This window comes from Columba livia, chromosome 5 (genome assembly GCF_036013475.1).
Source record: "Columba livia isolate bColLiv1 breed racing homer chromosome 5, bColLiv1.pat.W.v2, whole genome shotgun sequence".
Taxonomy (NCBI): Eukaryota; Metazoa; Chordata; class Aves; order Columbiformes; family Columbidae; genus Columba; species Columba livia.
In genome coordinates, this window is record NC_088606.1 from 1,105,540 (window position 1) to 1,131,950 (window position 26,411).

The 26,411-nt window shown below is 53.0% G+C and overlaps 1 protein-coding gene across 3 annotated transcripts; it reads right to left on the reverse strand.

Annotated features, from left to right (window-relative positions):
• Positions 1–13,686: 13,686 nt before the first annotated feature.
• KLHL28 (kelch like family member 28) lies at positions 13,687–26,392 on the reverse strand. Of its 3 annotated transcripts, none has more exons than XM_065063023.1 (5): positions 26,232–26,392; positions 22,725–23,623; positions 19,919–20,362; positions 18,061–18,269; positions 13,687–17,457 (listed from the first exon to the last, which is right to left on the reverse strand). In XM_065063023.1, the coding sequence occupies exons 2-5, from the start codon at positions 23,621–23,623 to the stop codon at positions 17,294–17,296; spliced, it is 1,716 nt and encodes a 571-aa protein (XP_064919095.1). In that variant the 5' UTR covers positions 26,232–26,392; the 3' UTR covers positions 13,687–17,293. The 3 variants fall into 3 exon arrangements, with proteins under 3 accessions (XP_064919095.1, XP_064919096.1, XP_005505129.2); XM_065063024.1 differs by having other exon boundaries at positions 26,169–26,392; XM_005505072.3 differs by lacking the exon at positions 26,232–26,392 and adding an exon at positions 25,757–26,159.
• Positions 26,393–26,411: the final 19 nt, after the last annotated feature.

Consider the following 26,411-nt stretch of genomic DNA (forward strand, 5'->3'; position numbering starts at 1 on the left):
ACAGAATCACAGAGTGTCAGGGGTTGGAGGGCCCTGGCAAGCTCATGCAGTGCAATCCCCCCATGGAGCAGGAACACCCAGATGAGGTTACACAGGAAGGTGTCCAGGCGGGTTGGAATGTCTGCACAGAAGGAGACTCCACAACCCCCTGGGCAGCCTGGGCCAGGCTCTGCCACCCTCACCAGGAAGACGTGCCATGGTCTGTGCATCCCCTCCAGCTGCTCCAGTGGGATCATCACTCACACCCCGGCCCTGTGGCCCCAGGGTCCCACCGGGCACCAGGAGCCCCTGGCCCAGGGGACAGGCTGTGCGACAAGGAGCCAGGATGGGCTGTGTGACCAGGAGCCAGGACAGGCTGTGTGACAAGGAGCCAGGATGGGCTGTGTGACCAGGAGCCAGGACAGGCTGTGTGACAAGGAGCCAGGATGGGCTGTGTGACCAGGAGCCAGGATGGGCTGTGTGACCAGGAGCCAGGACGGGCTGTGTGACAAGGAGCCAGGATGGGCTGTGTGACAAGGAGCCAGTACATGCTGTGCGACAAGGAGCCAGGATGGGCTGTGCGACAAGGAGCCAGGACAGGCTGTGTGACAAGGAGCCAGGATGGGCTGTGTGACCAGGAGCCAGGATGGGCTGTGTGACAAGGAGCCAGGATGGGCTGTGTGACCAGGAGCCAGGATGGGCTGTGTGACAAGGAGCCAGGATGGGCTGTGTGACAAGGAGCCAGGACAGGCTGTGTGACAAGGAGCCAGGGCGGGAAGGACCACACAACCCCATGAACCAGCCACCACTTGTACAGGACTGGCCCTTTCTGCTATTCCCCATATTTGTTCTCCCTAAATCATCTCTGTCCATCCCTTTCCTCACATTCAGCTCCTCCCTGATAATCTCAGAATAAGTCCCATGTGATCCCAAAATACAGGGTGTTTCAAAAAGATGGAAATCGCTATATCTTTGCAATCGGGTCCGTCTCCTTGAAACACCCTGTGCCTTCCCCTGTCCCACAGCACGTCCGCACCCCAGGGCAGCGGTGGAGTCACCATCCTTGGAGGGCTGGACAGACAGACGAGGTTCTCAGGACACAGGGCAGTGCTGGGGTGGGTTGTGGTTGGACTCGATGTTCTCAAAGTTCTTTTCCAACCAAACCGATTGTAGGATTTGCTGATTCCCCGAACCGGTGCGAGCAGAGCCGGCCCAGCCCCACAGCGCGGCTCCGGAGCGCTGACGCTGAGCAGAGCCCGGCGCTGGCTCCGCGTCTCCCAGGTCACCCCGTGTCACAGCTCATCTCGCAGCATCTCCAGGGAGTATTCAAATGAAGGTTTTTTTCCGTTTTCTCACTCTATTTCTCTTTTTGCTCTTGGAAACACAGGATGACACTGTGCGATAAGGTCTGTCACTTTACATTAAACCAACCAGACTGGTTTTTATCCTGCAATAATCTGAATGCAGATAAAATGTGATACCCCTGGGAAGAGAGAAGCCATCAGGAGGAAGAAAGGGACCAAAAACCAGACACCTGGATACCTCCCGGGAATAACCGAGGGCTTTTCAACTCTATAGCATCACGACAGCTTTTTATTAAACCAAACACCAATCAGACCTTGTTGTCTTCAAGTCCTTGCAGCAGGGCCTCTGTGGGGTCATTGTGCAGAAGAGATACTACAGGTGGTTTTGGAAAAACACGCTCACTATGAGGTTTGTAGCAGCAATTCAAAGCAAAAACCTAAAGCTGAACCTACGCTGTGCTGGCGTTGTCACCTTCAGCGTTGTGCCCAACTGAAAGGGGGTCTTAAGGAACCTGGGGAAGAGCCGTAATGAGTCCACCGGTGAAGACAAACATATCTCGGGAGCTGTGGGACTGGAGATCATGCAGGGCAGAGCTGGAGACCCTGATGTCTCTGTGCACGCCGCGTTCCTGAGGCTCCCCCGGCAAGGACGGGCGCAGCAGGCGGGTGGCATCTCCCACCGACGCTGCCGGGAGGGCAAGGGCTCGCAGGGTGAAATGTCACCAGCCTGTCTCAGCTTCTCCCCACAGGCTCATCAGCCACGCTTCGGGGACAGGAGGGACCCCCATGTCCCCGGTGTCCTCCTGGGGGGCTGCCCCCGCTCTCCAGCTGCCCCCAGAAGGGGTTTGGTTCCTGTAAAGCCCAGCTCTGCGGTGAGCGCGGGGGGAGCGGTGCGGGGGGCACACCTGGGAACTGCCGTTGTCCCACCTCCCCAGCTGCCAGCACTGACACCCGCGCATCCCTCGCAGCCGCCAGCACACGCTGTCTGCCGCTTTACTCCCAGCGCCGGAGCCCTCCCGTCCGCTACCCGGCTGCAATGCTGACGGCTGACCACCGCGCATTATCCGTCTCACCCGAGGCAGGACAAATGTTTTAAATGCTGCAGTGATTCACAGTAATTAGAGAAACTCTTGCAAATACTCTTTCTCTTTCTGCATCCTCCCCGCGCCGATGTGGAAATACAAAGTATTTGCAGTTTAAGATGGTGGGAACAGGACCGTGAGCAAGCTGGCACCCCACAGAGGTGCCTTAAAACACCACGAGCAGGACGCTCACCCCAAAGCACAGCTTGGTCCTGGCGCAGGGCGGACGGCACCGTCGGTCCCTCTGCCCCGAGCCCGTGCAGGTGCTGCTGCCCCGGGGAGCCCCAGGTTTGCTCCGGTGCACGTGGGACCTCCACACTAACGAGGCAAAAGCCGAATTTCCACATGTGGCACAGCTTGCAGCCTCCCCCCCCCAGGATTCCACCACCCTTTCATTCCTTCCTTCTTTCCACAGCTTCTCGCTGAGCTTTGGAGGACCTTGAAGAATAAAGACATGACTGTGTTTGATCCCTGGTTGGGTACCAGCCTGAACTGAGATAGTTTAATCTGAATAACTGCAAACCCTTTGGGAAATTCATGCTAAATTTGTAAAGTATTTTTATCTCTGGCTCTCCAAATTGATCTGCACAAGTAAGTAAAGTACTTTTTCATTTAGGACAATTCAGGATTTAAAATAAACAGTACGGCAGGGAAAACTCAAGACTGACTTCGTGTATGCGCCGGCATACCTCGAAATATTAACTTTGATTTCCAGTACCACCTGGGAATGAAGTAGAACTTGGAATGGCGTGTTCAGGAGACACCTGCCTGGCTGTGAAGCTGGACGTTTCCCAGCCAGAACTGTGATTCTGTGGTTCACATCTCCATGCCCATGCCGGGCTCTGGGACTGCAAGCTCACGCTGCTGGGTCCCATTCCATCCCGGGTGGGCTGTTTTGGGCTCTTTTCCAGCCTCCCAGGGCAGCCTCGGCAGGTGAGATCTGCAGAGAGAGACTGGAACAGGCTGCCCAGGGCAGTGCTGGAGTCACCGTCCCTGGAGGGTTGGACAGACGGACATGAGGTTCTCAGGACATGGGGCAGTGCTGGCGTGGGTTATGGTTGGACTCAATGAGCTTGAGAGGCTTTTCCAATGAAAACAATTCCATGATTCTGTGAGTCGTTGCCAGCCCAGCACTGCCTGAGTGCTGCTGTGTGTAACCTCATCTGGGCGTTCCTGCTCCGGCAGGGGATTGGACTGGTCCCTTCCAATCCCTAATATTCTGCGATTCTGTGTGATTCTGTGTGCCCCTGCCAGGGCTGGGTTTGAGGGGACCCCGGCAGCATCACAGGAAGGGGCCCCAGCAGCACCCAGGTCCTCTATGCCCATTTCACGGAATCACAGGATGGTTTGTGTTGAAGGACCTTCCCAGCCCCCCAGTGCCCCCTGCCATGAGCAGGGACATCTTCACCAGCTCAGGTTGCTCAGAGCCCCGTCCAGCCTGGCCTGGGATGTCTCCAGGGACGGTTCATCTACCACCTCTCTGGCCAACCTGGTCCAGGCTCTCACCACCCTCAGGGCCAACAATTTCAGTACATCAAGCCTGAATCTCCGCAGGTCACATCCCCTCCCTGAGCCCCTGGAGCACTCGCTGGTCGCTGGGGGTGCTGCCAGTGCAGGGCTGCGGGTCACACCCCACAGCGCTCCTCACGTCGCAGCTGCCGGTCCTGCGCTGGCTGCTGGGGCCGTGCCCACCTTTCCCAGCATCTCCCGCATGGAGACAGGTGGCAGGGAAGGAGCGGGCGGCCAGGCAGGGCTGGGGACAAGCAATGGCACCAGCTGGGGAGCTGCTAACAGGGGATGAAATGTGCGCAGGGTCCCGGCAGCGCTGTGCCCAGGACCGCGGTGACAGACACCCCGACACCCCTGCCCACGGCTCGGGAGAGAATCCCACAGCGAATGTCCCCTTGTTGGTTTTATTGAGCTCGCCAGCACCCCCACTGGCAGAGGGGCTTGGCTGGGTGCAGGGGGGGCCGGGGGGCTGAGACCCCACCCGTGCGTGTCCCTGCGTGAATCAACACTGCCATCCAGTGCCCGCCAGCCCTGCTGCAGCCGCCTGTTCCGGCACCGGCAGACAAACAGCTCCAGATTAAAAAACAGGACTTCATTTTCCCGAAAGCAGCCTCCGCAAGCCCGTCCGTTCCTCGGGGAAACGCTCGCGTTTGCTCCACGCTCTCTGAACACCGTGGATTGAAGCCGACAGGGAGGAGCTGCGCGGCGCCGGAGGAGCTCGGGAGCCGCGGCGTGCGCAGCCTCCTCACCCGCCTGGGCACCTCCGTGTTCCCTCAGCAGCTCCCCATTCCCGGGTTCAGGCACCAGCACGGGCAGGGACAAGGGACATCTCCTGTCCCTAGAGCCCAAGTGGCCCTTGAGCACACAGGCCCGTTGTTGGGGCAAGGGGGCAGCAGGAGGCACTGCCCAATTTCCTTCAGCTGGGGCTGGGGGAGCTGAACTCCCCTCCTTGCCTCACAACCTGTCCCTGAGCCTGCCGGGCTGTCACACATCCTGAACCCTGTGTCACCTGGGCCATTTTCTTTTGCAGCGTCTCTGATGCAGCCACAGCCCAGCACTCTCACAGCATCCTTCACGCAGCAGAGCAGCACCCAGAGCATCCTCCTTCAGAGCATCCTTCACAGCATCCTTCACACAGCAGAGCAGCACCCAGAGCACCCTCCTTCACAGCATCCTTCACAGCATCCATCACACAGCAGAGCAGCACCCAGAGCACCCTCCTTCACAGCATCCTTTGCAGCACCCAGAGCATCCTCCTTCAGAGCATCCTTCTCAGCATCCGTCACGCAGCAGAGTGGAGCCTGAAGCTCGGGGGTGGTTTGGGTGCCTGTCTGAGAACGTGGGAGTGTAAAAAGGGTAAACACGAGTATAAAATAATCTCCCTCCGCCTCTCCTCTCACGGTGCTGTGGGCACACCCGCCCTGGGCCGGCACGCTGGTGTTTGCCAGCCCCCGCTACCCTGCTTTCACACCACAGACAATTTGGAGCTGACAGACCAGGGCTTTCAGCATCCCCTGGTGACTCAAACATTTATCTGGGCTGGGAGCAGAGGAAAGCGAACACTCCATCTCATATTTTTCCTGGCAATATACATATCAGTAATTTGAAGATACTAAGTATTTATTTTGGGTGTTTGGGGAAACACATCCATCTGCTCATCCCTGACACGGGGGGATACCTGAAGCTTCAGGTGCATTTTTTAGCCGTACCACTGGGCTCAGCATCCCCAGCCTGACCAGTTACCCCAGCCTGACCCTGCTCAGCACAGCCCGAGCATCCGTGGGCTCGGAGAGAAACGTGTCCCCCAGGGCCGCCCTGTGCTGGGAGCACTGGTGCTGGTGCACACCTGGGTGCCAAACCCCGCAGTGCCGGCTTGAATCAGAGGAAAATTCAGAAGTGAATTAAAATAAAGCCAGTTCACCCAGGTCCTGGGAAGCAGGAATTGTTCAGAAATCCCTATGTGTTGTGAGGAGGGGGTATTTCCAGTGCTGGTAACTCCTATTGGAAAATGCAATTCAGTAGATGAGCTACCGCAGCTTTGCAGTGAGGTCCAGCAGGGAACCACCACTGCCCTGAATCCCAGTTATCTGGGGGTGATGGTCAGACCTTAAACTCAGGCTTCTTGCTCTTGGCATTTTCAAGTTTACCCCAGAAAACTTTCCAAACGACACGCTGTGTCTGTTGTTGACAGGTACAGGCTGTGGCTGTTGTTGACAGGTCCAGGCTGTGGCTGTTGTTGACAGGCACAGGCTGTTTCTGTCGTGCTAAAACCATTTCAAGACGGAACAGAGCAGCAGTTGGTTATCAAGGGCAGGGAGGGCAGCGGGTCAGAGGGGGAGCGGAGGGAGGGGAGATGGTGCCAGTGGCCACAGATGGGGAACCGCTGGCCCAGGGTGCCCAGCCCGTTCCCCTGCACCCGGTGTGACGCTGTTTGCTGAGGGGCAGAGGGGCACGGCTGCTGCTCCTGCCCCGCTGGGCATCGCCCCACGCATCCCATCCAGCCTGGCCTGCAAAGGCATTTGGATTTATAAAAAAGACTTAAACTGGCCCAAAAGCCAGCATCCATCACTCACTGCTGGCCATTTCTGCATTTCACATTGTAATTGTAAAAAGTGTTGTTGTGATTTTAAGTTTGTTGCGGGTGAGTGTAAAATAACGCGGTCTCCCTAGCTGCTGTCGGTGTCCTGAAGCAGCAGCAGGTTTGCAGCAATCTGAGACGCTGAACCCTGGGGACCGGGGTGTCCCCAGAGACCCTGACTCTGCCTGGGCATCCTCTGCCACCAGCATCTCTCCCGGGGACCCGTGGTCCCGCACAGCACACACATCCCCCAGGGCGGGCAGAGCCAGCTGCAACCAGCCCTCATCCTGCTGGGATTCACCCCCTCATCCTGCTGGGATTCACCTCCTCATCCTGCTGGGATTCACCCCCTCATCCTGCTGGGATTCACCTCCTCATCCTGCTGGGATTCACCCCCTCATCCTGCTGGGATTCACCTCCTCATCCTGCTGGGATTCACCTCCTCATCCTGCTGGGATTCACCCCCTCATCCTGCTGGGATTAACCCCCTCATCCTGCTGGGATTCACCTCCTCATCCTGCTGGGATTCACCCCCTCATCCTGCTGGGATTCACTCCCTCATCCTGCTGGGATTCACTCCCTCATCCTGCTGGGATTCACCCCCTCACTTTGCCCTTTCTCTGCTTAAAAAACTGCGCTAGCTTGTCTTCTGGGAAACCCGGACTTTTCCTGTTTGAAACATGAAAGCCTTTCTCTGGTCAAGGGGTGCTGGAGCCAGCAGAAGGACCTGGCAGCGGCACTAGCCACTGGGCAGTGGCACTAGCCACCGGGAAACGTCACTAGCCACCGGGCAGTGGCACCAGCCACTGGGCAGCGGCACCAGCCACAGGACAGCGGCACTAGCCACCGGGCAGCAGTACCACGTGCAGCATGGGCCGCCATCCCGTAGGCGCAGCACGGTCGGTGCCGGGGCCAGCCCAGCAGCAAAGCGGATAATCTCTCGGGCGATACGGCAGCTTTCTGGGGGAGGCACAGGCCGACTGTGGGGAGCCTGATTTTAAAATTCAGCAGATGATAACACGCTGCAAGGCGTAAGACATGAATCGCATAGCATCAGATGTGTTTTCCACCACTCCTGCTACTTTTAGGCAGCATCAGTATCAAAAAGCCTGCGGGAGGAAGGGCTGGGAGCAGGGGGCAGGAGAGGAAGATCAAGGCTGGGGAGCAGGGAGGAGCGCGATGGACCCCGCTGAGTCGCACCCAGCCAGGCTGGCTTCGCCGTGACAGGGGACAACGCTCCCTGGAGAAAGAGCAACCTGATGGAGGAGGTGCAGCCTTGTACGGCAAATTGGCACAAAACACAAGCTGCAGCACAGCTGCTTCCGTGCTTTAAGCTGTTCTGTGCAGCCCACGGGTGGCTGGAGGAGCCTGGCAAGGTGGGGGATGTTTGCAGCCCCTCTGGGCTCCCCTCCCCTTGGGAACAGCTGCGGGGTCCCTGCAGCCCCACACCGGGCTGTCCCCCACTCATCCAGGGTTGTCCTCCCCCCCTTGGCAGGCACGGAGCAGCGCTGGGCTCCAGCCACAGGGATTTCTCTCCCTGTTGCAAGACGAGCCTCCTGAGAGCCGGGCGGGCAGGGACCGCTGCCCGCACACCCCGCAGGAAAGCACCACCCGAGGCACAACACAACGCTTCCACCGTCAGGAGTGACAGTGGGTGCGTCTGGCTTTGGATGCAGCGAGACGCCTCCGGGCAGCTGCCATGGAGGCACCCAAAGGCAGTTTTACGCAGACAACAAGTTCCAAAACAGACTTTATTCTGGCTGGAAAAGTGCAGCCAATAAACCAACCAAAACAGGGTTTATACAGTTAGTTAGCACTCTGACAACATAAAACAGAGGTTTGGATATCAGTTGAGGAGGTTATTGGGGTGCAGCAGAATGAGGATAATGAGGATCCACAGCGTGCATGCACGCACTCACAAGAAACAAACCAGAGCCCTCTGACTCCAGGGTACTCACAAGAAACTATCACTCGCCTGGGTTAGGCAAGGACTACACTCACCTGGCTAGGCAAGGACTCACGCTCGCCTGGTTAAGCAAGGACTTATTCAAGGATATATCCAGTAAATTATTACTCACCCAACCGAGGAGATGAGGCGCTCCCAGTCCCGGGAAGTTTCCTTAGCCGGTGTCCCAGTCTAAGGGGGGGCCTCCAGCACAGACCCGCAGCTCCCAGAAGACCACGCAAAGGGGATCCTCAGTGGGAACCCCATTTTATAGTCTGATCAGACCTGGCTGTGGGCATTCCAGAAGCTTCTCAGCTTCTCTGGGCCCCTCCTCTGCTAACAACCCATCAGCCCACTCCAGGTACCACAAGGGAGCCATGAAGTGCCCCATTGAAAGCTCCGGTTCTCAAGGGGGAACTGCAACTGCCGCAGCCGCTCGCAGGGCGCGGGACGCGCGTGCCGCTGTCACTGCCGCAGGCAGCCCAGACCCAGCCTCTCCTCACCTCTGCCTCCAGACACAGCAGCTGCCTGTGGGCAGGACAGCGCACACAGAGTTACAGACCGTGGGGATGTTATGGATATCACCTGCTCCGAGGCTCCGCTCCCAGCCCTGCTCCGACCTTCACGTCACTCCCGCGGCTGTGGAACAGGCAGCGACGGCCCGGGCAGGGCTGCAAACCCACGCTTGTGCTCAGGAGGATGCCTTCACCCATCCGCCTCCACGCAGCAGCCTGGGCGTGCCTGATGCGGAGTTACTTCCACGCGGTTCTTGTCGGTTCCGACTTTGCTGCAGCGTTTCCCTGCTCGGTTCGTGCAGCAGCCAGGACATTCCTGTGTGCCAGCTCAGGCCTGGCCGCTGCAGCTGAGAAGAGACGGTGACCAGCTTCCTTTCAAAAATTACTGCATCGCAACTTGAGCTCAATAGATGGCGGATGCATGGGTGTGCAAGGAGGCCATGCTGTGTACAGCTTCCTGCTTTAAAATGCTGCTCAGTTTAAAGCTTTGGGGAAGATTTCGTGTTTTGTAACCTACCTGGCACAGAGGTGACCTCGGAGCACAGGGACAGAACGATGCTGAGCATCGCCCTGGCAGTAACACGAGAGCAGACCCTGCGGTGCTTTATTCACTGGTGCAGGCAGAGACTGGGACACTTGGGGAAAGGTTTTCAACCCCTTTTATTTGCATTTTTAAACACTTTCCCAGAAAGAGACAAATCATGTTGTGCCTTTGGGGTGCTAGTGCCAGCAGAGGTGACAGGATCGGTCCGTGGGGTCCACACACACCTCAGAAGTGACCACAGCGAGGATGGAGCAGGAAAGGTCACAAAAATACACCTTGTTTCCAAGGGCAGCCAAGCTGATGTTCCCCATCTGTGAGGAGCTCCATAGCTGTGTTTTGCTTGAGGCCAAACCCCCGGAGGTGCTGGTGCCCCGCCAGGTCAGACAGCGGGATCCCAGAACCGTGTCCCCCCTCCCTGAGAGTGCCCTGGCCATCACCGGGTATATTTTGACCCAGGCAAAGAGTCTCTTTTCCGCTTTGTTTTCCCCCTTTTCCCCTTTTCCAGGGCACTGCTGGAGGGGGCCGCTCAGACATCGCGTTCCCCCGCGCGCTGTGCTCGCCCACACCGAAGAGCTGCGATCGCTCCCACGTGCGGCGGAGCAGAACAGGCTGTTTGTTCCCCAGGCTTCTTCCTGAACTGCAGGTCGGTTTGGGTTCTGCTGCCTTAGACGGTTACACTTTCCCACAGACAGCAGCTCCTCCATTGCCAGGCTGTGCGGCTGCATTTGCTGCTCGCCAGCTCGTGGAAGCCTCTTCCCCCAACTCCTGTGTTGGCAATGGTCACAGGATCGCAGGACACCTTGGGTTGAAGGGACCTTCCCAGCTCCCCAGTGCCCCCTGCCATGAGCAGGGACATCTTCACCAGCTCAGGTCGCTCAGAGCCCCGTCCAGCCTGGCCTGGGATGTCTCAGGGATGGTTCATCTACCACCTCTCTGGCCAACCTGGGCCAGGCTCTCACCACCCTCAGGGCCAACAATTCCTTCCGCACACATTTCTCCCCAGCCCCTTGCTGCCTGCAGTAGTAGTGCTGTTGATCGGTACAGACTGTTGTATTTAGTTTTGCATACACAGAATATACCTATTAATAATGCAAAATATCATTTCTTTGCCTTCAGCAAGCATGGGTGAATTCTGCAAAGCAAATCCGGGTCCACATCAGAATGAAATACCTGCTGCATCCTGACGTTCGTGATGGGCTGAACAACTGCTCCACAGCCTGGAGGTTTTAGGATGAAAATATGGCTCCACATTTGCAGCTCAAAGCTATCGGTATTTGAATTTCGTCTCCAATTAAATAAAGCACTCAAGCATGCACTTAACTCTAATGCTCAAGTAACATCACTGAAAGCAATATCATTTTTCTACTTCAAAATGCACAGGACTTGAATTTCTAACAGCACCGCCTAGGAACACAACCTGCTGTACGCACGCCGCTGTGACGGGAAAAAACAAGGGGGGTTGCTGTCCCCTAGAGAATCAAAGGGCACCCGCTACTTCTCTTCCAGTTAAACACGGCTCTTCCCATCCTGAAAAACTCAAGTTTTGAAACAAGCCCTTTCCTTTCCTTTCCCCCCACATTCCCCAGCCCCCGCTGTCACCCACCCTCACCCGGAGTGCCACCTCCGGAGGGGCTGGGGAGCGGGGACGGCACCGGCTCAGCCGTTACCCTAACTGAGGACACTGCCACGAGAACAGGTACTTACATGACTCCTCAAGCTAAGAAAATACTGTTTTCCTTTGGGAGGAAAAATGCCCGAAGCTACGCTATGTGGTGACCGTGCTCTGGCATCATCCTGCGCTGGAAGAGTCCTGTCCCTGCTGCTGGCACCGGCACAGGGACAGAGCCACCACCAGCGGCAGCCGAAACGGCCCAGACGCGAGGGTCTGCGGCGCCTGGAAACGCCGCACAGTGGGACGCAGACAGGGATGGACACACAGACAGACCTTGTTCTGTAGGGAGTGCAGAGCCGGGCAGAGCAGAGAGCTGAGCCAGGTGAGCCCTCTTCATTAGCCATTGACAAGTCATAGGATTTACAGATACGGGCCTGGACTAAGCTACATAAGATGTTTTTACACTAATTGTTATTAGAAACACACCACACTGATGATGTGTTTGTTTCAGTTACGTTCCCACCCATTCACAGACCACACCCAAGCACATTCACACATCCCATGCACTAGGGGGCGGTTTTCCAGCCCGAGATACCATTCTCACGAGTCTGGGCTGTAACTCTTCACAATTATGAGAAACGTACTTCAACACAATCTGTCCAAGGCCGTTTCTATTTTGCTATGATCTAATTACATTAGTATTTCTTTGACTGTCCAGATGGTCACGTTAGTGCTGATCTTCCTTCACCATCCAGGTGGCTGGAACCGCACACCTTGCTTTCCCACACGGGTCTGAGCAGGGGGAGCCACTTTCCCACCGCAGGCTGCTGGAGCCGGTGTGCCCCAGGGCAAACCGTCTTTTTACTAGACTGCGGCTCTGCTAACGAAGAACATCAGGAAACACAGGGCTGTCTGATCTGTGTGGAGTTACAAAGGCAGCACGGCTGATGAGAGGGCCAGAACAGGGCAGAGGATCCCAGCGGTGTTTTCCAAGGAAGAGTTAAACCTTTATGTGCTGAGAAACAGGAAAGCGGTTCTGAGGAGCAGAGCCCGGTGTGTTCTGCGGAGCAGAGCCCAGAGTGTTCCGTGGGGCAGAGCCCAGAGTGTTCCGTGGGGCAGAGCGCTGGTGCAGGAGCAGAGCCCGGTGTGTTCATGGAGCAGAGCGCTGGTGCAGGAGCAGAGCCCGGTGTGTTCCATGGAGCAGAGCGCTGGTGCAGGAGCAGAGCCCGGTGTGTTCCATGGAGCAGAGCCCGGTGTGTTCCACGGGGCAGAGTGCTGGTGCAGGAGCAGAGCCTGGTGTGTTCCGTGGGGCAGAGCCCGGTGTGTTCCGTGGGGCAGAGCGCTGGTGCAGCAGTGTGAGCGGTGCCGGAGCCCAGCACCGGCCCGTGGGCAGCACGGCTGCAGCTGCACAGATGTGTCTTTACTGCATGCACCAAAGGTGGGCTCAGAAATGCTATTTTTTTCTAAATAAAGCACTTTTTTCCCCCCATCTCTAGTTAATATTACACAGCTAAAACCCCCTAAGTTCCCCTCCTCTCTCCATTATTATTCTGGGCCATTCCTAAAGGTAAGGTGAGTGTATTAAGTATGCTCCGGACCCAGAGGGCTACCCCAGCGCCGTGCAGCGCTGCCCAGTGCTGCTGGAGGTCAAATACTATGCAAAGTGTTTGTGGTTTTCTGACACAGCCTTGTTTTTTCTTAAATGGATAAATCTTTACACTGAAATAAACTGGTGGGAATCCTCGCCAGCCCTGTCTGCTTGCCAAACGTGTTCTGAAGTATAAAACCTGATTCTATGGCTTAAGAACTACACCAGTGTGTAAGAGAAACCTTCAGAACTAGGGAAAGCTCAAACTAAGTCCTTGATGGCTGTTACCTCCAAGTGTGTTGTTAACACAGTATTTTTTCTCTCCAAGTAACCCACTTTAATATTTCCCTTTTGCAGCAGCTTCGGCACAGCTCGAACTTCAACAGGCAGTGTTCTCACAGCCTACACGATGACGGGTTTTCTGGGCAGTGGTGCTGAGCACCAGCACTGAACGGCACCTCATGCAGCAGCCACCAGAACCTGAGTTCAGGCCTTGGGCAAGAAAGCGAGTTCAGCACATTAATGTACCAAAATTAACCATTTCTGATTGTATTTAGGTGAAGCCAGGAAAATATTGATTTCCTGGCACAACTGCCAAGACTTAAATTTCCAGAGAAAGGGGTACCCGGCGGTACTTCATGGAAACCACCACCCCAAGTGAAACCACCACCTACCGCGTGGATGTGAAGAGCCGTAAACGCTAAACTAAGATTATGTACTGCAAAGCCCTTTGGCCTGAACGGCCCATTCTCTGCAGCCACCCAGTGATGCTGCGTCTTCTCCAGGAGCTTTCTGAGCACCAAGAGCACGGGAACACAGGTTTGTGTGTCCCTGCCACGGCAGCGATTCATCAGGGAGGCGACAGTTACAGCCACAGGGACAGATGGGGAACAGCAACCCACGCACTGAAATCCGCTTCCTCGTGAGCTTCTAATAATGAGGTATCATCGCTTTGGAATAACAACTCACAAAGCTGTTCCTGTGTGAGAAGACAAGCTACAGCATTATTTACATCCACCAAAACCAAGTGTAACAATAAGTTTTCGCTCAGGTTTATTTACTAAATCGTTTCACATTCAATGGAATAGTTACAACAATACTTAGAGAGCATTATGACAAGAGCAAACGCATTGAGGGCGCTCCTAAAGACCCAGAACGCAGGTTACGGTTATTTTCCTGTTGAACTCAACTGCGGCTTTTGTAAACAAGAACAAAACCAGAACGCTGCTAAAAAAGATGGACACACAGAAACACTCTACGTACACAAAGCTACATATATTACTTTATACTCCCAACCAAAGCACTCTGGTCAAGTCCGAGTACAATTTGGTATTCTCTGTACAATTATGAAATCCCGCTAAAAATTATAGTTACCCTTGGGTTTAAAATACAGCACAGCGCATAAGGCAAAAAAATAAGAATTATCATCCAGTTCTTGGAGTTGAGTTGGATATCGAGAATTTAAGGCAAGCTTGGACATTTTGCATTGTTTCATATAGTGAATGGGGACTTAGGAATGGGAAATGCAGGAGGAGCTGCTGTAACGCGTGCTGCACACGTGTGCCCTCCGGGAGCTGCAAAGCACCCCTAGTGGAGAGGCCGCCAGGAAGCTCACAGGCAAACCTGAACTCAAAGAGCAGAAATTCAGCATCTGTATGTACACATATAAACTCAGACCCATTTGCAAGTGCTTCACAGAGAATTTCGGGTGATTCAGAAAGAGAACTGGATGATAACTTATAGTTGTATGACATCTTAGTTGAAGGTCCTTAATTTTAAAACTGCGAGACAGACATTACCAGGAGAGCGCTGTTCTTTAAACGCAGATTTAAACTGGTTGTCGCGTCTGATCTTTGATAACCAAGCACTTCAGTGATCGGGACGAGGAGCACCCGGAACAGAAGACGGCACGACTGCAGTGACACGACCCCGATGCTGACACGCCGCTTGGTCCATTTCTAGCTAAACCCCTCACCTAATACCAGCAGTACATTATATTGGCTATTTTCCCCATTCTGCAGACCAAGCCTGTGCATTCAAAAACTGTTGCTGCTGCTCTGTCAACTGGAGCAACACCACAACACGGCTCCATCGCTATGGGCTCGTCTGACACGGCCAAGAGAGGAAAACCTGGTGCAGTTTTAAGTGCTTTGACTTCCATAAATGACAGATGTTTCTAGAGACTGAATAACCATCCACACCACCCCGACTTTGTTCTGATGAAGTCAAAAGGGTTTCTCCATCTTGCACCACTCTCTACTAACAGCTCCCATCAGAACATCTCGGTGAGCACCCTCCCGCAGGGAATCCCAGCGGCCTTGACCTCCAGAAGGTTCGGGACGTACCAAACTGTGTGGAAAGCCTCCGATCAATAAGAGGCATCAACCTCTCTTTTAAGTAAGGAATTTATGTATTTTTTTTATATTTGTTTGTTAAGCATCTTTACCTCAGGTGTATATTGGAAGATACAGTAATTGATGGCATCTCTGGAACAGAGCGAGAAGTGAAACAGGATGTGGAAACATTCAGCTTGTGCCTCCACCTGAACGGTGGGAGAGGGTGGAAACATCTCCCCCAAACCTCCCACGTACAATCATTTCACTACTTGAGTCCTATCACAGTCACCAGAATAATCCAATTACGCTATTATTGCTATAGAACTAGAATCCTTAGCGAGTCAAACAAACTGCATTGAAAACGCTGACATTGTTAATTTGATTTGCTTTTAAAGTCCTACTTAATCCTAGCCCATCTGAAGAACGCGTGCAGGAAGTTATGATCTGTGCAAACACCTGTAAATAATGTCTATAAATCACGTTTCACGGTGTAAACACCCCCGTGTTTCTGACTGTTCAAAATCCGAACGTTCGCGTACGAAGAGCGAGCGCCGTCCTCCCGCCCCGCGCGGCGGCCAGCTCGGCCGGAGCGCACCGCAAACCCTCAGCGTGCTCACAGGGAAATGGCTTGGAAAGCAGCTGCTGGAAATAGTATTGCACCTTCCAAAATAATACTATACGGGCTTGAAAAACAAGGGGAAACAAACGTGAATTTAACATGTTAAAACAAAGGGAAAACTCTGGAGGCAGAAAAATTCTTCAGTAGCAGGCCTGGCAATACACGTACAGACAACAAAACAGAAATTCGAGATAAGCGTGGCTCCTAGCTAAAATCAGACAACCTAAAGCATTCTAAATCAGCTAACGTTCATATTTACTCACTCATCTATTTTAGATCAGGGTCATAACTACCGCATCACTTTCTGTTTCTCTGCCCAAGTTCTCGCTGAGTTCAGCGCTATCACAAAGCCGTGTGGTCGATGACAGGAGCGGGCCTCCAGCACCGCCTCCTCACACAGGACACGCTCTGGGGACGAGCAGCTGCGCGCCGAGCTCCTCACCCGCTGCAGCTTGTGGGAAAGGCAAGACTGTGCGAAAAACCCCGGACGGGATCGCACCGTTCACTCCCTGTTTATGAGAGTAAGGACAAAATTGTAGATATTCTGAAGAAAAAAAAGTAACAGAGAGCTCAGCGAGTACGTTGTGTTACTCTCGGCAGTTTTCATAGGCACCAAAGTATGAAGTGAGTAAGAGCGAAAACCAGCAGAACACTGCAGACGCCCGTGCTGTGCGCACACCGCACCAGCTGGGAACAGCCGCGCCGGAGGGCTGCCTGTAGCACCATGGGCTGGCTGCACACTCCGAGAAAGCAATCAGACACGCCTATAAAAGAGACACTTGAACGGAATACGGACACAAGCGTGCTTGGGAGAAGGATGGGATGGATCCATTGCTGAGTGTTTGTTTCATATCGTGCTATGAATGCTGCTGTGGCATCTTCCAATGCATTATTGACATTTTGCGTTACCATTGAACACGCAGAGCAGACCAGCAAGACGAGGTCCTTTAAGCCCCCACTATTTATCCACAAAAAGAAAATATCAGGGAAAGTATAAAATATTATTTCATCAGATCCAAAAATTTTGTGAAGAGGCAAGAAATTTGCCTTGCAAATGTCTTTAAGTCGTTACTAATTACCATCCCAGCCCTCCTACCAGTACGTGGGTGGCAAAGGGGAGTGTGCAGGCAACATACTATGGCATTGATTATTTACAAACCTTGAGATCCAGAAACAAGGCAGCCCTTTAGTTACTGTTCATAAAAAACATCATGAAGCACTGGCATCTTTGTAATCTGAAGGCCCAGCCAGACGAGCGCCAGCAAACGGCGCGGCCCCGCGGCGCGCTCGCCCACCTCCCAGCCCCAGCACAGGCAGCTTCACGTTCAGGGCAGACGGGAGGAAGAGGGAAAGGCTCTACAAGTGAAGGGGTCAGATACACGGCAAGTTTCCTAACCACGTCCCAGGCATGTACAGCACTCTCTCAAATTCACTGCCATCACCAGGGCGCGATCTAAACCCAGCTGGTGATGAGCTTTCCGTTCCTTCTGCCCGTGTCGCTAAAGGAACAAAGGCCAGTTACGGGAAGAAAACAAATCCTTCCTCATGTCAATCCCAACTCCACCGCGTTCCTCCAACCTCCCAGCTCCGGCAAACGCAGCTCACGGTCTCTGCCAGCGGGGTTCCTTTTCAAGCACGTTAAGCTCCATCTTCACATCAGGTCCACAAAGTCCTACTTTTCATCAAAGTGCAGTCAACCCAAAATTGCATCGACAGTACATCATCCCTGCGGAGTCCAGCCAGGTGTCTGCGATGGGATCGTACTTCTGGACAGTGTTCAGGTAGGACGACCCCGAATGGCCTCCGACCACGTACAGGTAGTTATCAATTACGGCTGCGCCAACGCCTGCGGGGAAGAAGAAAAACGTTGCACTATCACCAAATGTGGCAATAAGTAGCAATTCTGACCCTAGGCTGAGCAGTCCCCCCCAGCACAGAAGCTGAGCAGGTGAGTTCTCACAGCCTCCCCTTCTCTGGGCTGTCTTTAAAGCAAATGCGTGTAAATGAAGAGCCCGTCTCTGTTCAGGTCTTACACTCCTTTTCAACTCTTCTCACACAACTTTCCTGGGACAAAACAACGCTCTTCTGTCCCAATGCCCCTTGTCAGGGAGACAGAAGATGCACCACTGAGTCTCAACATAAAGCACAACAGTTACCGCAGAATTGCTGACGCTCACTCAAAAGTAACAAAACAATAAAAGGTAGGGTAGAAATATTACCTCATATTACTTTTGTTACAGCTCAGTATCAATAAACTAGACGCTAATTAAATTAGAGAAATCAGTACTTTCACAAAGCTGATCTAGTGATCTTTAGTCCAATTCACAGACAAAGGACAACGCTCTGCAGACAAGCCAGTGCAAATCCATTGCAGCTGCTGTCGGCTCAAACGACAGTTTCTTTCTGAAAGGATGTCCCAGTGCACTGCGGAGAGTCCTGCACGTCCTACCTGTTCTGGGCTCCTTCATGGGTCGACACACAGTCCACTGATTTTGGTGAGGATCGTATCTCTCAATGCTTGATAAGTGAGACACACCGTTGTGTCCACCTACTACAAAAATGAAGCCCAGCATGACACCGACACCAAAGTTGATTCGTTTGTCAGCCATCGAAGCTACCGTCTCCCACGAGTTCATACTTGGATCATAGCGCTCCACACTGCAAAGACAAACAGCTTGTCAGGCTTGGATTTTAGTGACATTTGAATTTCACTCCGCAAGAAAGCAGCATTTGTCGGAGGTACACGTAGTTCTGCCAACCAGCATTACACACCCAGGAAAAACGCAGCACAAAGAGAAAGGGCCTGAGCTGATGGAAAACTCCGTAGCGTGGTGGCTTTGTACCACCCAACGTAGCACACAAGAAACTAAGGCCAGGGATATCACCTATGAAGCATCAATCGCATCCCAGTGTCCTTCGACAACAAGCAGTGTTGCCAAAAAGCAGTTTGAACATATTTCATCCTGGCACAGCGACTGCAGTTCAGCCGCGTCTCCGATGTCCTCGTGCCGCTACCCTGCGTCCTCAGGTGACAGACGAAACAAAGCGACACTTTTCAACGCTGGCTTCAGAACTGAGAGCTCTTTCAAGGGTGACTGCTGCTGCTTATAAAAAAAGCAACTCATGCAAAACTGAGCACAACGCAGATCTGAAGTCTATCTATCTGTATCAAAAGCTTCCTGGAGGCTCGCCTGAGAATACCACACACAGAGGAAAACATGTGGAGAGCATCTCTCTCCAGAAAAGCAGTACAGAGGGCGCTGATCAACACACTAAGAACAGAAAAGGCCTTCAGGATAAAATGAAAATTAATTATAATCATTATTTTTTTAACCACCAGAGCTGCACGATGGTCGGAGTCATTGACACACACACGGAACTAACCCTTTGCTTCACAAACCATTTCATACAGAAACACAGCAAGTACAGACAGTAAGTGCAGTTACTGATTAATGCAATCTTGTCAGACTACACTGTTAAACCATCAATGCATCCCTTCCTATAAGCAAGATTTTCATTTTCATTCTTTATTCAGCTATTTCGGCTCGTAGTTGATCCATTTGCTTCCTGAAGGACACACGGCTCCTTTGTTCCTACTGACTTGAAGAGTACAAATGATTTCTTTGCATAACTGAAGGTCCCCGTCCACCCACAGGGCGACGCGGAACAGAGCAACTGAAGAGCGTGCCGGTACCAGGGAACCTCCTTGCGAACGCGAGGTCTGAAGCAAGCCTGCTCCTCCCCAGGAGACAGATTACTGTAAGATTGCACCTGAGGAATATATTTGTTTTGTGTACACTGAGAAAGCAAGAAAGTCCTATTAATTTCGAGCTGGTGTTTTCAGCGTTAGAGCTGACCATGCATGCCTGTATTCAGCAGGCCTGCGGACAAGACTCTTGCCCAGCCAGCCTGTCCTGAGCGCCGCGGATCCGCCGCGCAGCACCGCGACACACAGGAGCGCGCCGCAGTCACCCGGCTCGGGGCTCTGCACGCGGGGTGTCTGCACCACCTTGCTTAGTTATATGCACACATGTCTTTGTCTTTACCCCTTTCCCTTCTTAGGGAGTTAAAAACAAACCAAACCCTCAAACAAACCAGCCCTGAGCTGGAACACACAAAGGTAAGTCAAAACAATGATTTCCCAGTTGAATTATCAGACTGATGCTGCAGAACAAGGATTAATGAGGCCCACTGTGGATTACCGATCTTAAAATATTTTTGTAATTGGCTGCTGAACGCAAGCTCAACAGTGAGTTTTGCCCATTTCAAGCTTACGGCATCAAGCTCCACGCACCAGAAGCACATACCTGTTCATGTGGGCTGGACCATAACCACCAATGGCATAGATCATTCCGTCCAAGACGGCTGCAGCAAAACAGCTTCTTGTTTTGTTCATCGGGGCCACCAGCTGCCACTCCTTCACTTTGGGAATGTATTTCTCCACCGTTCGTAAATAAGACTGCCCATCATAGCCACCCAAGGCGTAGAGCTCCCCCGCCAGAACCACCGCTCCCAGGGTACTCCGGCTCTCAAACATCCTTTCCAGAGACGTCCACGTGTTTGTGTCGGGGTCCCAACGCTCCACGGAATTCTCGTGCTTTCGGTAACTGATGCCTTGACACACGTGGGTCGCAATCCCTCCTACAACATATAATTTCTGGTCTAGGACAGATACTCCAAATTCATAGCGGGGAATGCTAAGAGGTGCCAGGCCTATCCAGGAGTCATTCTGAGGAAAATACATTTCAACACTGGAATAGAAAAACAAAGATTCTGTGAGCAAATCGAACCTTCTGGAGCTCTGTGATGTGCACATGGGCATCAAGGAACAGTCTTAAGATTATTATACGTCCTGAATGATGTTTGCCGTTCCTTCTAACAGCCCAAACATCAGCTGAAATCAAATGCAGCTCCTGTTCTAAAGAGCTAGAACGCCAGGGCCCCACAGCGAACAGTGTGATGCAGCAACACCGCCAGGAGCCACGGCACTGAGAGCTGAGAGCACGGGCAGGACAGCGCCACCGACACCGCGAGGGCACGCAACACGGCAGCTTTTGGGCCAGGTGCGACTGGGGTAAGCTGAACATACGAACCACAGGGATACACAGGGTAAAGGGAAGAGCAAACCGTCAGAACAGCCACAGAGATGGGAGAGAGCAAAAAGACAATTACAGAGGAGAAAGCACAAGTCTATATATATATTTGCAAACATACATTTAGAAAGTACCATTTGCAGTTTTACAAATACCTATTCACATGTGCTGTATAATTTAAATGAAATGTCAAAGTAGACCAGACTAATTGGGAAAGGCTGTTTTCAAAACCCTGCTTATTTGCATTTTCTTTCAATTATACTCAGTGTTTAAATATGGTGGGTCTAGCCTATCACGTATAAAGTCTAGTCAATCTACATAAATAGTTTAGCGAATAAATTACTTAATGATGTAAAAGAATAGCTGGAACGCAGGAGATGTGACCTGCTCAAGCACGCGAAGGCGCTGCAGCGCTGGGGCCGCGAGACGCCGCCCGGCTCCCGCGCCCGCGCCCGCTTACACAGCGGCTACACCAAACACATCCTAAGGAATCTTGTCATTGCGGAGCAGCAGCTGACTCTACGTGAAAATAAAACAGCCCTCCTGCAAGTACAAACGAAAAGCAGAAGGAGAATAGTGGAATTAAGGTTTCCTAATTCCCAATTTTAATTGTATTAGGAAGTGTTTGTTTAATCGATCTGTGACTTTTTTCGTTATGTCAAGAGCAACTGTTTAAACTTAAGTATGAACTGAAACAATAGCTTAAGAAAGACTAATATGAATAATGAATTAAGGAAGAGGAAATTCCTGTCTGCACTAAAACATGGTTAATAGCAGTAAAGAGAATTCTTGTTAAAAAAAAAAATCAAAACACTTTGGTCTGTTATCCGACCACAGTCCTTGAGGAAGCTGTCGAAAAACAGAGCTGAGGGATCCCAGAGGCCTACTTCATTTGCTCAAATAGTCTTTTTATTAAACACAAAACCTGATTACTTTTTAAATCTATAAACCAAACCACACCCAGCCTCCAACATCTACTTCAGTATCGACCCCTGTTATTGTGGAAGTTAACTTCAATAACTTTGACAACGTATCTAAGCAGAGGGAGGCACATGCAGATCTTGGCAGGTTTCTCCGGGTACGTGTGCACCTGCGGGCACGGAACGGGACAGAAAGTGACATCTCCGAGCAAAACCTCATCCCGCATGCAGCTGTGGAACCAGGCTGGGCGGTGTGTCTTAGCACCAAAACCACCATACGTGGACGTGTAAGTGGGAATATACATGCAGAGCCACACAGGGTTTCACTACCGCTTCTGGAAATGTTAATACAATGTCATAAGCAAACCCAAGCACACCCGTACGGGAAGAGACCTGTTCTATTCCGTTCCTCTGCTCAGCTGATTCCCCCGGGTGGTGTACTCCAGTAGCTGCAGAGGACGTTCACGTTGCAAACTGGGTACAGAACGGGGGGCACTTACCGTTTCTGCCAGCACGGACACGGACATGGACACGGCCACGGCCACCTACTCAGCAGTGGAGATCAAGGCCGCGTTACACGCTGATCAAGAACGTGACACTGCTAAGAATTACCGCCTCACTCCTCTCTGATTTAAATCTATTTTCATTCCAAGGGCTTTCGAGTTATCAGGAAGCATATTTGTCATATTAAGCTAAATTTTATTATTTGATTGTTCTGGAATAATAATAGGTCAGGGGAAAATTATGTTTAAATGAGAAGACCTGGGAGGGTAAAGAAGTAGCATGCAGACTTATATTAATCACTTTTATTAACCAAATTCTCAACGAACAGAATTAAAATAAGATTGTACAGCTATTTGTGCTGGCACAAACAAAACCCTGTACCACTGAAGATTACTCACGAAACCAAAAAGCATTTTGAACTCAGAGCTCGTCTGTGTTCAAAAAGGCCCTAGTTAAGAGTTCTCGTGACAGAAAAGCAGTGACCATAGTGCTGCAAACCACAGCTCCCCAACGACGCCTCAGCCCCGACCAGGACAACAACAAACACGCACCAACACCGCACTACTCAAGTTCTGCAACAACTTACCACTACTCACCTTTCCAAACAGGCAAACAGCCCAGCTTTTCCTCCCACAGCACAAAGGACTTTAGGAGCACAGCGAGGCCGCGTCATCAGCATGGTCTGGTGGGACAGTCTGTGTTCGGGCATGAAGTGGTACTTTAGGGCCTCGTTCAGCAGATGTTTACACGTGTGGTCATCACGAATGAGATGGTTTGCTTCGTATAACCGCGTAAGAAACTTAACGCTCAGCAGCGGCAACCGCACACAGTGCAGCAGCTGCGCTAAGTACTTCTGCCGCTCCTGCACGTCGTATTTGATCCAGGACTCTAGCGCATAAAAAACAGTTTCTTCTGTCACGACATTCAAGCAGTCATTGGAAACAATTTCATCCAACTCTGAATGCGTAAGCTCAAAAAATTCTTCCGTCTGACAAACATCTTCAAAGTTTTGACAGATGTACTTGTTAGCAGCCAGGTAGAGGTCGTGGCAGCCGTAGGTCTCTGCAAAACGAGAAATGCCGATGCAGTTGCCAGGGTCGAGCTGGCTTTCGAGAAACGCGCAGCACTCCTTCACGACCAGCTTGATCTGGAGCAGGTTGGCAGCCGGAAGAAGCGACTCGACCGTGTCTTGCGAGATGAAGACGGTGCCGGTGTAGGCGTACTCCACGATGGCCTGCAGAGCCGCCTCGTCCACGCACTGGAACTCCACCTCCGTGTTCTCCTTCTCCGACAGGTTCCCCGTGAACATGGCTTTGAAGTAGGGGCTGATGCTGGCGAGCACCACTTTGTGGGCGTGGATCTTGACATCGCCCACCCGCAGGATAATGTCACAGAGCTCGTGATGCTGGCGAAGGAGGTTCAAGCCTTGCAGGAGCTGTTCGGAATGCAAGTGGGTTAAGTTGGCGAGCATGTAGGTTGGGGACGACTGGTCCATCTGTGACAAACAGAATTTTTCACGCGTTACTCAGGGCTCCAGCTCTACAGCTTCATTACTCATGTTACTGCGACATGCCACACAGAACATTTTAAAAAGATTTTTCCATTTTTGCTTTTATCTTAATTAGGTTTATCACTTTCCAATTTACTTTTTCAGTTCTTGTGCGCTATGCTTTTTCATGCAAGTTAAATCCAGGGCAATCAAATGTTTATTAATAGCGTATGCTATATTAATCTTTGACTTAAAAAAATCCAAACCATATCAATCCAAACATCCCCACCCCCCCGCCTTTTTTTTTTGTTCTGGAGTAAAATACATATTATCTGAAGTGTTGAATACGTGATAAGATTCTACATCAGATACGCGAGAGAACTGAACAGGGACTGAAATAAGGCTAAACAGAGCTAAATAAAGAGTAGAACTGGCTTGTGTGAGACGAAGCTTTGGGAGTGCTGACAGCCCTTCCTGCCGGCGCGGCCGAGGGCCGGGCAGCCCTGCTGTGCTTCCCCACGCAGCACGGACCCGCTCCGCGTCCCGGCCCCGCCGCACACAGGCAGAAAAGTCCCACAGGGCCCCGGGCTGCAGCTCCACAAAACCCCCAAACGCCCCTTCTAAAAAGGTTCAGTTTGCACCTCGAGAACTGAAAGCAGTACGATACCTGCTCTAATTTCAGACTCACGAACACTCCAGCAGTGCTGCCCACCACTACCTGCTGGAGAAGCATCTTAGCTCTTTATTGACACTGAATTGTTATACCAGGGAGAGGGTGGAGGGTGTGAACATGTCACGATCCTGGACCACAAGGAGCTGTAACTATTGTTCTACATGGCAACCACCCAACTGCTGAACTGAAAGGCTGATTTAATTGTGATTTGCTAAATGACTACGCAAACTGCAACATCTCACTTCTTGTATCGTTACTAAGAAGTTCATCATTTTCGCAGCTCCTTAACTGTCATGTAATTTGCAGTGAGCCCACTTACAAAGTGCTCAATCGGAAAGAATAACATTAGTTGCCAACAGAACATAATAGCACTGACAGAGAACTGAAGGCTTAGAGCTAGGGACAGAAAACCTCCTATCCATTAAAAGATAAGCTCATCCCTCTCCTATTATAACCTTATACTGGAAGAAGAAAATCTCTAAAAGAAAGTATTTTAAGCAGATCTGCAAAAGGCAAGATTCCATACAACATTTTCCACATAACATTTTTGCAGCACAAATGACACGGTGGGGGGCAAGAGAGCTGTTCAGCAGCTAAGCCGCTTTATTTTCCTTCTGTGGCTGTGCTCAGTTCACAACTCATTGTGCGTGTATGCAAAAACCGTAAAACACGAGGCAACACCACACGGCAGGAAAAAGGAACGGATGCAGTTCAGATGCAAAAACCCATACAAACAATTCTAAGTAATAACTTTTAAGCTCTTCCACAAAAGCAGAGCTTCTGCTGGCAGCTGGGCAGAGCGGCCTCCCGGCGCGGCTCGCCCACCCCCTGCGTGGCGATGCTCGCGCACCCCCTGTGTGGCGATGCTCGCCCACCCCCCTGCGTGGCGATGCTCGCCCACCCCCCTGCGTGGCGATGCTCGCCCACCCCCCTGCGTGGCGATGCTCGCCCACCCCCCCTGCGTGGCGATGCTCGCCCACCCCCTGCGTGGCGATGCTCGCCCACCCCCTGCGTGGCGATGCTCGCCCACCCCCCTGCGTGGCGATGCTCGCCCACCCCCCTGCGTGGCGATGCTCGCCCACCCCCCTGCGTGGCGATGCTCGCCCACCCCCCTGCGTGGCGATGCTCGCCCACCCCCCTGCGTGGCGATGCTCGCCCACCCCCCTGCGTGGCGATGCTCGCCCACCCCCCTGCGTGGCGATGCTCGCCCACCCCCCTGCGTGGCGATGCTCGCCCACCCCCTGCGTGGCGATGCTCGCCCACCCCGCGTTCGGTTTACTGCTGAACGAGCAGTCAGCAGCTGGAACGCCAATCTAGGAAACGGTTTGTGCCCACAACGCTAATCAAACGGGGCTCCGGGCCATCAGATCCTCGCCACAGCCGGCAGGCAACACTTATCTTGGACAGCAGGGAGATAACGGAAATCAAAGGGCTAGCCAGAAATGTAAATAACCAAGCTCGCTTACTGCAGGTATTTTCTGTTCTAACCCCCGGTCAGTGAGGGAGAACTCGGCACCTCCCTCACACGAAGGCAGCAGGGAGAGCCGCTGACACATTTCTGTTCAGGGCAGAACTGAAGCGCTCGCCAGTTCCTCATTTCGGCTGCAAAACGCCCGCGGGCAACAAGCGGCGGGGCCGGCTGTGCCCGCCCCGGGCTCCGAACCCAGAGCCCCGCGCCGGGCTCGCCTCAGCTCCGCACGGCGGAGCCAAACCCGCCTCTGCACGCCAAAAACCTGCAAGAAATCATTTCCCAGCACCAACTGCCTCGCTGGTGAAATGTCGCGCTCCCCGCGCCCTTGTGCGGCAGCTCCAGCCCGGCCCGTTCCCCGGGGCAGGTCCCCGCGCACCCGCGCCCGCCGCCCCCAGCCCGCCACACACCGAGGCGGACACAGCGCCCCGCCGCCCCGCGAACGGCTGCGGGGCCGGGCGGGCCGGTCTGACCTGCGGGCGGGGGCTCAGGCCGCGCCGAGGCCCGGCCCGCCGAACCGCCGCTCGCTCCGCTCCGCTCCTCCGCCAGCGCCCGGCCGCGCGGCGTCACTTCCGGGCGCCACCGCCCCCCATCCCCCGCCAATCAGCGCCGGGGAAGCGCCGCGCACCCACAACCCCCGGGCACGGGTGGTG